This window comes from Denticeps clupeoides, chromosome 10 (genome assembly GCF_900700375.1).
Source record: "Denticeps clupeoides chromosome 10, fDenClu1.1, whole genome shotgun sequence".
NCBI lineage: Eukaryota > Metazoa > Chordata > Actinopteri > Clupeiformes > Denticipitidae > Denticeps > Denticeps clupeoides.
Window position 1 is genome coordinate 11,075,482 of NC_041716.1, and position 12,945 is coordinate 11,088,426.

General features: G+C 45.1%; 1 protein-coding gene across 1 annotated transcript; it reads right to left on the reverse strand.

Annotated features, from left to right (window-relative positions):
- Positions 1 to 5,974: 5,974 nt before the first annotated feature.
- On the reverse strand, positions 5,975 to 12,945 carry csf1b (colony stimulating factor 1b (macrophage)). The gene is made up of 9 exons (XM_028993817.1): positions 12,709 to 12,945; positions 11,151 to 11,264; positions 10,898 to 10,960; positions 10,294 to 10,464; positions 9,726 to 9,912; positions 9,416 to 9,588; positions 8,867 to 8,922; positions 8,733 to 8,776; positions 5,975 to 8,643 (listed from the first exon to the last, which is right to left on the reverse strand). The coding sequence occupies exons 1-9, from the start codon at positions 12,748 to 12,750 to the stop codon at positions 8,636 to 8,638; spliced, it is 858 nt and encodes a 285-aa protein (XP_028849650.1). The 5' UTR covers positions 12,751 to 12,945; the 3' UTR covers positions 5,975 to 8,635.

Genomic DNA, 12,945 nt, shown 5'->3' on the forward strand with positions numbered 1-12,945 from the left:
TAGAACTCTGGCTGCAGCATTCTGAACTAGCTGGAGTTTACACATGCACCTACTAGAGCATCCAGAGAGTTGCAGTAATCTAACCTTGATGTGATAAAGTCAGGGACCAACTTTTCTGCATCGTGCATTGAGATGATGTTTCTTATTTTTGCAATATTTCTAAGGTGAAAAAATGCTATCCTAGTGATATTATCTACATGTGAATGCATCAATGAGGACACCTAGATCCTTTACTTCAGTGCTTGGTTAGATAGAAAGGCTATCCAGGGTTATGATGTAGTCAGCCAGTTTATGTCTGGCTGCTTGAGACCCAAGTACAAGAGCTTCTGTCTTATCAGGATTTAACAGAAGAAAGTTGGTGAGCATCCACTGTCTAATGTCCTTCAGACAATTCTCTGTTCTGTTCAGCTGCTGCCTCTTGTCTGGCATTCCTGATAAATACAACTGTGTGTCGTCAACGTAGCAATGAAAGCTAATACCGTGTTTGTGAATGATATCACCTTAAGGTAACATGTATAAGAATAATAGCAAAGGACCTAGGACAGAACCTAGTGGAACACCAAACTCTACTATGTGAAGATGAATCACCATTGATGCCCACAGACTGATATGATCTGAACCATACAGGGGCTATTCCCTTCCATTCCCCTTCTATTCGTTCCAGAAAGGGATACTGTTTTGGGATACTGTCCGTTGTTTGGATTGGACTATGATTCCAGATTATTTTCAGTTGTTTTTACCTGTTTAAATCTGCCCTGTTTGTGTTGGTTTGCATCAGGTTGTTGTGATGTGTCCCCTGTCCTGTGTTCGTGTAACGAATCCCCTGTCTCGTGACGTTGTGCGAATGCATCCACTTTCCCTCTCCATGTCTAACCACCATGACACCATTGTGTCGCCTGAAGAGCAATCTTCTGCTAAGCCGAGCAAAGTGGTCAGCAATGCAGCGAGCAGTGTGACAAAGCTATGCTTCTTTGTGCTGCAGACAAAAATGGGAACTTTGACCTCTGCGCGCTGCATCGTATTGATGCGCAACCAATTGAAACAAAGCATTGAGACAGGCTCTCCCTGACAGAAGTATCAAGTCAAATTTTTCTAATCCTTTTTGCACTGAACAATTGATCCTTGATTGAAAGTTTTATTTATATAATCAGTTTAGATTTTTATTTATTGTGCTTGTTTGCTGTGTGATAGGATTGTTATCATGTACATAGTACACTTTTTGTTGTTCTTTTTCAGTTATAATTTTGTCAATATTTTGAGATGTGAGGAACCAAGGACAGGTTAAATGTCCCATTATAAATGAGTTGGAAAAAGAAGAGATGAGAAAGGGGTGTGGCCATTGTAGCAAATTAAAATGTCCACACAGGTGTATGAAACTGTCATGGCCAACGCGCCTCCAGCCCGCTAGAGGGCACCTCACCAGCCTGGGAGATGGCAACCCGGAAGAGGAAATGGAAGCGGGCGGTGGCAAGTATAAAAGGGAGGTAACACCAAGGAGACACGCCCGCTCTTTGTATGAGTTAAATGAGTTGTATGAGTTTACTCGCCAGAGACGCTAGCTCTCTTACCCACGACCTACGATAATTGAGATTCCCGTAATACGACCTTCGCCTGCCCACGACTTCGAGAATTGCCTGATCCCCTGGAAACCACGAAAGGAACCCCGACCGGAACTTCCTGACCACAACCTCTTCCTGCCCCTGACCTTGAACCTACCTGACCCCTCGGCTAAGACGGGATTCCATGCTCCCCTACCTTCCTGCCGCCCAAGACCTACTCCCGTCCTCCCAAAGATCCCGAACTGACTCCCCGCTGCGTTGCAGCGCGTCCATTACTTCCTCATTCCTCGCCGGCCAGGCGCCCCCGGTCCTCCTACCCCGCTCGCCCAGCGTCCTCTACCGGTACGACGGCTTATCCCCACGCCGAAAGTATGTCTGCAACTATGTCATCGAATTCCCCCTGTGACAGTAAGAGCGGGCCATTTCCTGACGTAGCGGACATAGGGTCCATGCAGGAGACACTGGACCAGCTGATCACGTCCCTGCAGCTGCAGCAAGCCACGATCCAGGACCAACGCGACATGCAACTGCAGCAGCAGCGCGCGCTTATTCAGGTTAGCTCCACACTCGCTGATCTGTCGGCGCAGATCCAAGCGCTGCAGTCTCAACCTGGTGGACCCGGTCATTCAGTATCCGCGGCCGCGGCTCCCCCGCCACTCCCACTTACGTCTGCACTGGCGGGCCTCGCACCGCCACCGCTTTACGACGGTAACCCCAAGAAATGTCGCGGTTTTATAACCCAGTGCCGTCTGATCCTTCGGCTCCAAGCCGCACACCTTCCCGATGACGAGACGGCGGTCGCGTATATTATTACCCGGTTGACGGGACGCGCGCTGGAATGGGTCACGCCGCTGGTAGAACGACGTGACCCGGTCTGCCTCTCCGTCCCCGCCTTCCTGGACCGCCTCCAGACTGTGTTCCAGGGCGAAACCGGGCGGCGCGCTGCGTCGCTGCGGCTCATGTCGCTGCGCCAGGGAAATCGGAGCGTAAGTGATTACGCGATTGAATTCCGAACCCTGGCGAGCGACAGTGAGTGGACGGACGCCGCGCTCCCCGTCGCGTTTTACCAAGGCCTCCGCGAGGCGGTGAAAGACGAGATGGTGAATCGCGATTGGGGAACCACGCTTGACAGCATAATCACGCTGGCCACGTCCATCGATCGACGTCTCGCCGAGCGCGGCCGAGAACGGCGTAACCACGCCCCTTTCCCTAGTGCCCCCACAGCACGCTGGCCGGACGCTCCGACGACTCCGCCCCCCCTGGACGTCGACGAACCCATGCAGCTTGGCCGAGCTCGTCTTCCCTGCTCACCGGAGGCGCAGAGCCCCCTGGTGAGCACCAAAGCCTCCCCCTGCTCCACCACCCGCTGCTTGTTTCCCATCACCATCTGCTGGAGGACACCCAAACCGGGCCGTTATGAGGGACAAGCTCTGGTGGATTCTGGAGCAGCCATGAATCTAATTGATATTGACCTGGCCACCCAACTCCAGCTCCCGGTCACCCGGTGTAACCCACCACGTGCAGTCAGGGGGCTGGATGGAAGCCCGTTGGGCTCGGGTCGGGTCCTGTTCCAAACCAAACCCCTACTAATCTGCCTTGAGCCCAACCATATCGAAACCCTGACCTTTTATCTGACCACGACTCCCCATGACCCCATCGTGCTGGGGTACCCCTGGCTGACCGCCCACGAACCCCACATTGACTGGACCACAGGCACCATTAAACAGTGGGGACGCCAATGCGTCCGCCACAACCCTCGACATGCCACAGCAGCGAATCATTCTTGTCCCCAGAATGTCGCTATGGGACGACTCGGCCACACCCCTCAACCCAAGCCATGTCCCCAAAAACGTGGACCCTTCCGAGTGCCTCGCCGCATCGGCCCAGTCCTCCGTGTCTCCCACCTCCGCCAGGCTCACCCATCCCCTCTGCAACCTCCCCAGTCTCCGCCTCCGTCTCCGCAGCGTCGCAACGGCTCTCCGACCCACACCCTGATCTACCGGGCCCGTCAGGAGCCGGGCCTAAGAGGGGGGGCTCTGTCATGGCCAACGCGCCTCCAGCCCGCTAGAGGGCACCTCACCAGCCTGGGAGATGGCAACCCGGAAGAGGAAATGGAAGCGGGCGGTGGCAAGTATAAAAGGGAGGTAACACCAAGGAGACACGCCCACTCTTTGTATGAGTTGTATGAGTTAAATGAGTTGTATGAGTTTACTCGCCAGAGACGCTAGCTCTCTTACCCACGACCTACGATAATTGAGATTCCCGTAATACGACCTTCGCCTGCCCACGACTTCGAGAATTGCCTGATCCCCTGGAAACCACGAAAGGAACCCCGACCGGAACTTCCTGACTACAACCTCTTCCTGCCCCTGACCTTGAACCTACCTGACCCCTCGGCTAAGACGGGATTCCATGCTCCCCTACCTTCCTGCCGCCCAAGACCTACTCCCGTCCTCCCAAAGATACTGAACCATCCTGAAACCCGCCGTCTTCCGGTTCTCCTCTGCCCCGGTCCTTCCCAAAGATCCCGAACTGACTCCCCGCTGCGTTGCAGCGCGTCCATTACTTCCTCATTCCTCGCCGGCCAGGCGTCCCCGGTCCTCCTACCCCGCTCGCCCAGCGTCCTCTACCGGTACGACGGCTTATCCCCACGCCGAAAGTATGTCTGCAACTACGTCATCGAATTCCCCCTGTGACAGAAACCTTAACTCTTGTATTTGTTAACACATCAGGTGACCATGTAGAAATTGTATGGCATGCATTGTGAAGCATCAATATCGAGGCACTGATTATCGTAATCAAATCGAATTGTGAGACCAGGGAAGATTCACACCTCTGCTTCCAACCACCACATATTTGACTTATTCAACATTTATCCTCCTTCCACTTATCCCTCTATCCTCCACTCCTCCTTTTCATCCCTCTATCCCCATGCATTTTAATGAGCAAAAATGCTGAAACTTTCATCCTTCCAACCACAACACATTTCACCCATTCATCCAAAGTAACCAATTTAACACATTTAACCATTCTCTACTCAACCCCTATCCTCTTTTTTCCCCAGAGTCCTCCAGTTCTACCCACTGCATTTACAGAGCAACTGCAGTTGTGTGTATCAGACACTTTATGTGAAAAAATTATTTATGAATCCCCCCGTCAATGTGAAAAAGAGGTTTGATTGATTTATGACTCTTCTCCCTTCTGTCACTGTGCAGGCGGGTAGAATATGATTTATGGTTTTGTCTGTAGGAAGGGACTGTTATAACTTATGGCAGCCCCATCCTTCCTTCCCACCTCCCCGTGACCCCAGCCATCTCTGCTCACCCCCACCCATCCCCTCTGACAGGGTGACTGGCCAACACTGGCTGACTTGAATTTTTGCTGATTTATACCTCTTTGGCATCTGAACATTGGGTATTTAAAGACCCATGGTTGTCTCTGAACATCTGAACAACACAGTCTGTTTCTATGTCTGCATCAACTGCGACAACTATGAAGACACTATGAAGGATTACACCCACACCTGCTACAAACAGGATAACCATTTGTGCAATGTTGTTTGTGCCAAAAAGAAGAAGACCCTGAAGCTTGGTGAATTTTTTTCTTCCAAACCCTGCAGACTGTGAGGAATACAAATAGATGTTATCTGCCAACTTGGGTTTCTGTATATTTGACAAGGAAGATCGTTTAAAACTGTACACTGTGGATTCAGACCAGGAGTTGTTTCCAGGTGACCAATTGTTTGTATCATTTCATTCTAAAGACTGGGATTTTTTCAGAATTTTTGTGGGCCAGCTCAATAAATGTGAAGAGAGGGATTCCAAGGCCTAGATCTACATGTGCAGTTGTAAGCGTGTTAGTCGTGTGGTGCCTGATTGTGGATGTAGTGTGTATAGCAACACACAAGACATAAGAGTGATGTACCCGTGGAATGTTAATCATCTGCAAGTTAGTCATCTTTTCTAATACAGTGGGTACAGAAAGTATTCAACCCCCCTTAGATTTTTTTGTTATATTGCAGCCACTTGCTAAAAACATTTAAGTTTAAGTTAATTTTTTATGTACACACAGCATCCCATATTGACAGATTTTTTTTCAGAGTTATTAACGAAGGAAAAAACTTAAATATCACATAGTCCTAAGTATTCAAACCCTTTGCACAGTATTTAGTATAAGCACCCTTTTGATCAAATACCGTCATGAATCTTTTTGGGAAAGATGCAACAAGTTTGCGATAGTGTACATTTTGTGTAATTATCATTGATAATTAACGTTGAGGCTTTGGTTGTTGGCAAAAGTTGGTGTCTGGGATTTCTTCTATACTTTAATACTTCTGATTTTTAACAACTTTTCATAAAAAGGTTGCCAACAGTTTTCAAGGAAAAGACTAGAAAGGAAACTAAACTTGACAACCATTACATCAAAAACTTTTATTTGAAAACACCAAGGCCAAGTTCAGAAAATGGCAAGACTCTGTGGAAATTTTGAACTGAGAGACAAAAGTCAAAACAAATATTATTATTCACATATTATGTCCTTGGCAACTGGATGTTTTTTTCTTAGCCTTTCTTCTTTTTCTTAGCCTTTTTCTTAGCAATTCTCCCAAAACAGGTGCTTGTGAGAATAGGTGTGAAAAAATCCAGCCATAACATAATTAAGGTTACATAACACCACCATTATCAACGACTTCAGAATATCAAGGTTAGTAGCAGGATTATAAGGAAAACACTGTGACTGCTGAATATATTAAGTAACAGGGGTTAATTGATTAATATTGATGGGTTATGCAAATGACAATGCACGTGACTGTTTTGTAAACCATTACATTTTGGGAAGTTGTGCAACCGTAATTGCAACCAAATGCAGTTGCCGATCAGTCTCGTATAGTGTCAAAGAGGAATTTTGGCATGTATCTTCATGCAAACTATCTTTGAAATGTTTACCATGATACACATGACATAAACAGCTTGATTCTCACAGGTTTCACCATTTTTTTCCTCATTTCATTTAAAAATTCTACTCGACCACAGCATTTTTTTGGAGGTTGACTTCTCAGTTAATTTTAATCATGAGAGGTGATGGGGTCATATCTGAATGTCAACAGTGCTCTAATACATTGTTTTCATAGGCTGTGACTGGGTAGTTGCAGTGGCTGACATCTGTTACTTATTTTCCTGACATTTTATATTAGCTCAGCTTCTCCAACAGTGGGAACCCAAATGAATGAAAGTCAGGGAAAGTCAGTGGAATGTTGATAAAGCACGCACACATATGTGTGAATGTTTATTGCATCATGATCTGGTTAGTCTAATAATCTTTTATGAACCATGTTTCCTTTACTACATCTTAGAAACATTCCAATGCCTTGTACCTTAAAGGGCATGCAATGCAAACCTAGTTTGCTCTTTTTTAAATAGATGTGTCTAATATGAGTTAATGGAAGACCTGACGGAAGTTGTGAAGGAAGAGAGTAATTGGAGATGAAGAGATACGAGTTCAACTTCAGCTGATCTAACAGTCTTGGCATCAGTTTCAGAGCAGACTCCAGTCTCTCATTCTTTGTGCCTACATGTGTCTTAATTTTGGACAATAACTTATCTTCAGGTACGTAGCAAGAACAACTTAATCACTGCAATAAAGTGCAATTTTGTCTCATGCAAATGCTCATGCAAACTCAGGAGAAACCCAAGATGCACACGTGATTTCAACTAATGTTTCCGAAGCCATAATGGCTTTTTTTTCTGCCAGTGACCCCTACTGATCTTAATGAAGTAAAGACACGCTGATCCTGCCTGTGGCATCTTGGACTAGTCAATATTCTGAGCATTAATGCCAGAAACTGATGTCTTCACTCGAGCTGATCAGTGTGGCTTATCATGCAGCCACGGTCATGCAACTGTGACATTTTTTTGTGTAAAACTGTGCCTGTTTCATGGCATGCAACTGGTTTCTATTTATTATTAGAAGCTACAGACTTGCACTGTTGCAGAACCTGTACACAGCCTGAGTCACCCTGGTCTAAGTGTGAAATTAGTTTTTGTTTTTCTCTCTTGTTCCTTGCCAGCTGGTACCCGTTCTTTTTACATTTTCGTCCCACCTGCACCCTGGTTCCTGTTTATGGCAGCCCCCAGAAACATCTTTAACTTGCCTGACTTCTAGAACGATCCAAATCTAACTCCATCCATGTTTTATTAATTTGTCTTTCCAAACAGGGATTCAGATGCGAAGGGATGGGGGTGGCCATAGGTCCAGTATGTCTATGCTGCGTCGGGCATCAAATTGCCTCACTTTTATCCCCCTTGGTTAAAACTCATTGGTTAAACAAGTTATTTGTTGATTCCACCTTGGACCAAGTTTGATTTGTGCCTTTTTCCTGGAAATTGTGTAATTCTGCTAAGCTTCCTGTTTTCTTCTCTTTTTTTCACAGTTTTCATATATTGTGCCATTAAATTTCTGCACAGGCTTGTCACTTACCACCACAACAGGGAAACGCTTTTCCTTCCCAGTTATTCACACAGACCATTACAAAATACTGGACAAAATCCAGTGTGAAGAATGTGTTGAATTACAGAGAATCTGTTTTTCAGAAAACAGGTTTTCAGGGTACTTGACTGAGGTTTTTAAGAGATCAATTAAATTCCATACTCATCTGCATATCATTGGCCTTGGATCATTTATTGCATGCTGAACAAAGGACTATAGGTAGTTCAAAGTCATAATCCCGTGTGAATGATTCCAGCCTTTCAGATGCTGGCCTGCGTAACAGATCCTGCTGTGCACCCTTCCCGTAGCACAGCATCCATGTTAGTAAAATGGATCCACAGTTGTTTTGACAAAAAGTGAGAATGCAAAGCGAGCCATCAGAACATCTTCTTATTTAGCAGAACGTTGTGGGGACTAGATCCTTACAGGCCTCACAGCATAAGCCCTTGAAAATGAGAACAATCCATGGTCTGAGATTGCAGCCCTCTGCTCCGGAAAAAGCCAGTGTTAAAAGGTTGGTGCACATGGCTGCCTTGCCTCTTCTCAAGATGGGTCTAGATGCTGCTGTGAATGAAAGACTGCACTTTTTCGCACTAGACATCTGTAAGAAAGGAGAATTTTTTTTTTGTTAGCTTCGACTGCAGGTAACTACACAAGCATCTAGCATTTTTTTACATGAAGTACTCTCACCTGGCAGCTCCTCCATCTCAACTTCTTCCTCAGATGCATCTAGCCTGGAATAATCGAGTCATAGTATTATTATTGCAGTTATAATGCAAATTGACAGCAACTCAAGCAAATACAAAGGTAATTGTGTACACTACCTCTTGTTTCTGCAGCCTGATGTTGCTTGGTGTCTGTGCAGAATACGCTCGTGATTCTGTGGTAAATAGGAACCAATATTCATGACCCTTGTTTAAATTAGAATTTGCAGAAAATGCTGTAGCAGTGCTGGAAAATGCACATGATGGAGGCACACGCCTAACATTTTATTATTATCTCTGAAGCTTCCTTTTATGTGCTCTTTAAATAAATTAATCCAGCTCCAAATAGTCACAACACAGCAAATAACTCAACTATGCTGAATTGTGGTCCTAGAGGCCGCTCTGTTCAGCAAGACCAAGGGCCATGCTGGAATGTGATTATTGTTTATTAGTCAGCATGCATCAAACCCAGCCAGTCGAGATGCACATGACAATGTATTTCTTGGTGCCGGTCCCATTGAGGAGGGTTCTATCATGAAGGGAGATTTTTTTGCAATGTCAATTGTGCGGAGAACCAGACTTGTTGATCCACTGTGGCAGCTCCTAACGGGAGCAGCCGAAGGAAGAGGAAAGAACTCAGCATGCAGAATGTCAACAAAACAAACCCACCTTACTCATAACGAAGCAGCATATTGTCAGGGGTAAAATAACTCCACAGCACGCAGTCATGGCTACAAATCCAAGCTTGTAGTAGTCTTGCATATTGCTTTCACCATAGCTCTCCTTTACACGCTGTGCTGCAGACATTTCAACAGAAATGTCTGGAAGATATGTCTGGATGTCTGGATAAAAAAAAATTATTTAGAGTTACATGATATGACTCATAAAACGTGAATGGAAGTAAAGTTCTATATACACATTAGGAGACTATGCCCTGTGTGTCTGCCCTGGCATCTGTCTCGGTTGTGTGCTTTTGTACCGGTGGGTGGGATGCTTGTTGCGGCCCTCAGAACTTCATGCTGGGCGTACTCAGTCTCACATTTCCAGTCCACAGGACCTCGGCTCTGCGAGATGATGTCCAGGTAGAAGGCCAGAACCTCCTCCACCCTGAGGAGGGCCTCGATGGGCGAACTTTTGTACTGTCTCTCAAAGGCCACTGGATCTTCCTGTGCATAAGTATTATTGGAAACAAGTGCTTTGTTACATAACTGCCCCAACCATTGTCACATGCTGTGCTTTGATGTGCACATCATCTTTTTCCTACAACGGAATTTCGGATAACCTTGCTGTGCGTTTTTCTCAATGGCACCCATAGACGTTAGCCATTATGCGATTAGTGTTGCTCATTATGCAATTGCAGACGATAGAACATAAGTTCTACTTAGTTACTTAGTTATACTTAGACCACCTAACCACCTTCACTGCTATTTTCTGACAAAAGGAAGAGCTCGTCTGGGATTTATGATTGATGTTAAACCTGCTTTTGGTAAACAGAATTATGCCCTGGGGCTTGCTTGATTTTTCCTATGTGACACAAATACACTTACTTCCAGCTCCTCATCGATGGCTGGTATGCACTGCTGGGAGTAGAGGTTCAGGATTACTGCTCGAAGGGTACGGACTCTCTGGCTGTTCTCTGAGTTCCGTGTATAGCGGAAATGTGTGCTGAACAGGTCCAGGATCCAGGGTAGGGCGGCTTTGACATAGCACACTTTGCTCTGGGTGTGTGAAAGGCGAGAGAGAGAGAACACATGGAAACATTAAAAGAGATCATATATATGGGCTTTCTAAGAAATCTGCTTGATGGCTCTCGTAAATATGCCAATATTATATATGTGTGTTTACACATGGACTGAGATCATATAACCAGAAAGTATTATTTCACATTTATGTGCTTAAGCAACCTTTCCAGTCTGTTTATTTTCGAAATGGACAGTGATTATCTGCAAACCCCCCAGCATAAAAACTGCAATATAATGTGCAATATACTTGCACATGCATGCACACACAAATGTCCGTCTGTGTTCTCCATTAAAACACAGTGTATGAACAATAATGCTGTATTTTTCATAAAATTGTATTTGTTATATTGCATAATTATTACATTTACCCACAATTTGCACTCGGAAGGCATGTTATTTATAGTCTTACCAAACTTCCTCTTTCAATAAATGTGTAGGCAATGGTGCAGCCACTCTGAAGCTGATTGTTCATCTGAAGGGTAATCAGATGCAACATGCAGTACTTTAGAATTCAGACATACTTGCAAAGAGTAACAAAATGGACGCCTTGGCCCGTGTGTTTTTTCAATGGGGGATTAAATGCACAAAATTAGATTTTTAGTAGCTAATAACCTTTACTCTGAGAGGTTAAGATGTTTTCACCAAGTGCATTTCTGTCTCACCAAGCGTCTGATGTGAAGCAGGTGGTCCTTGGTCAAGGAGTGTCTGCAGGGTCCACGGACATCCCCCATAGTGAGAGAGACACACAGCAGCACAAGGACACACACACTCTTCACCTGAAAGTGCACGATGTAAGCCCCATTTGTTTCACCGCTGTTATGGTGGTGATTGTAACGATAGTTTACAGTGGTCTTAACATTGGCTCAGTTTGCATAATAAAGGAAGAACAGTTGTAAGAATAGTTGTCATGCTTAATAAGAATCACAGCAGGAATACTAAAACGAAGAAACGGAAGACAATTTTTTTCATTGACAGATTTTCAAGATTTCAATGAGTTAGGCGACCTGACCACACTGACTGGCTCTGTTGCTTTGCAGTAAAGCATGCGGGGGTCTCTTCATGCCAGGACGCTGTGCCTGTGTCTCTTAGGACTGCAGACCTCCGTAATACAAAGTGTGGAAGATTAGACGGACGGGTGATGGTAAATTGCCTGCAGATGTGAGTGTGTGTCTGTTTGATCGCCTTGGAAATGGTGATCTTAACAAGAGGCTCCCTGTCTCCCTAAGACAGATCCTGCCCCATGACCAACACATGCTGGGCTTCGCTTCCCCCTACGACCCCATCTTACTCAGGTTCCGGTTTTGGATAAGCAGGTATAGGTTATAGGAGAAAGGAGGGATAGTATAGTCAGCGGCAAAACGTGGGATCTGTTCAATTCAGGCGTCTCTTCTTTGTGTGTGTCCTGTATGTACTTACAATCTTACGATCTTACAATCTTTTTAATAACTCTCATTTCTCCTTCTCTTAAATTTTAATTGACTGCATCTCGATATCTTGATCAGCTGAAGTGGTCACTTGGACAACAAAGAAAGGAAATAAAAAATAACACATGGAAAATTCCTCAACCTGAGCCAGCTTCCATGCAGTCGGACTGCCAGCTACGCCTTTAGACCTGAAATCCTTTCTTTTTTTTAACCCAATCATTATTGTTTAGTGGGTGTTTAAAATACAAAGACTTCCAGCATCATTATGTAGCATTACAAACAGCAGGTGGTTAAAATGGTGAACTCCCAGGGTTTACAGCTTGAAATAAATGGATGTGCTGAATTATTGGCGTTTGCATGAAGTAAAAGTGTGCCATAAAGGTTTTATTCAGAACAAAAAGTATCTCGTATTCTGTTCTCTGTTCCTCATAATAAATTGGATGGAAAAAATGTGTTTTGTTGATGTTTAGATTCATCTGGGGAATCCTCTGCTTCTCATTTACATATGAAAGCATCCTTATTCATCCCTCAGCTCCAATACCAGCTCTAGCCTGGACACAGTTGTCATAACATCATGTCTTGTTTTAATATTTGGAAGCTTGTGAAGTCAGCCTGAACAGGCACAGTTCATTAGTTTTACCCTGAAAACTACATGCACATGTAGATCTGAAGCCCACAGACTGTTTGCTCCAAATAATGGATAAACTGATGATGGATAAATGGCAGAAAGAGACATATAATGTTTTACATGCCACTACTTATCCAGACTGGTGCAGATCAGAGAGGAGGTGCGTACCTTGGCATTTTGTAAAATGTTTTGTAGCTTGTTGGTGGTCATCAGGCTCCCTGGTAGACACAGCGATGATCGAAGTCCTTGGGTGGATGCATTGGAGCTGGCAGTTGTGTTTAGCCTCGGCGGATGGCGATTAGATGTGGCAGATGCAGGCGTTTAGTGACGGTGGATTGTCCACTGCCGTGGGTTTTGAAAGTGACTGTCTGAGAAGCTGGATTTGCCTCCTCGCTTCCTCTCTCC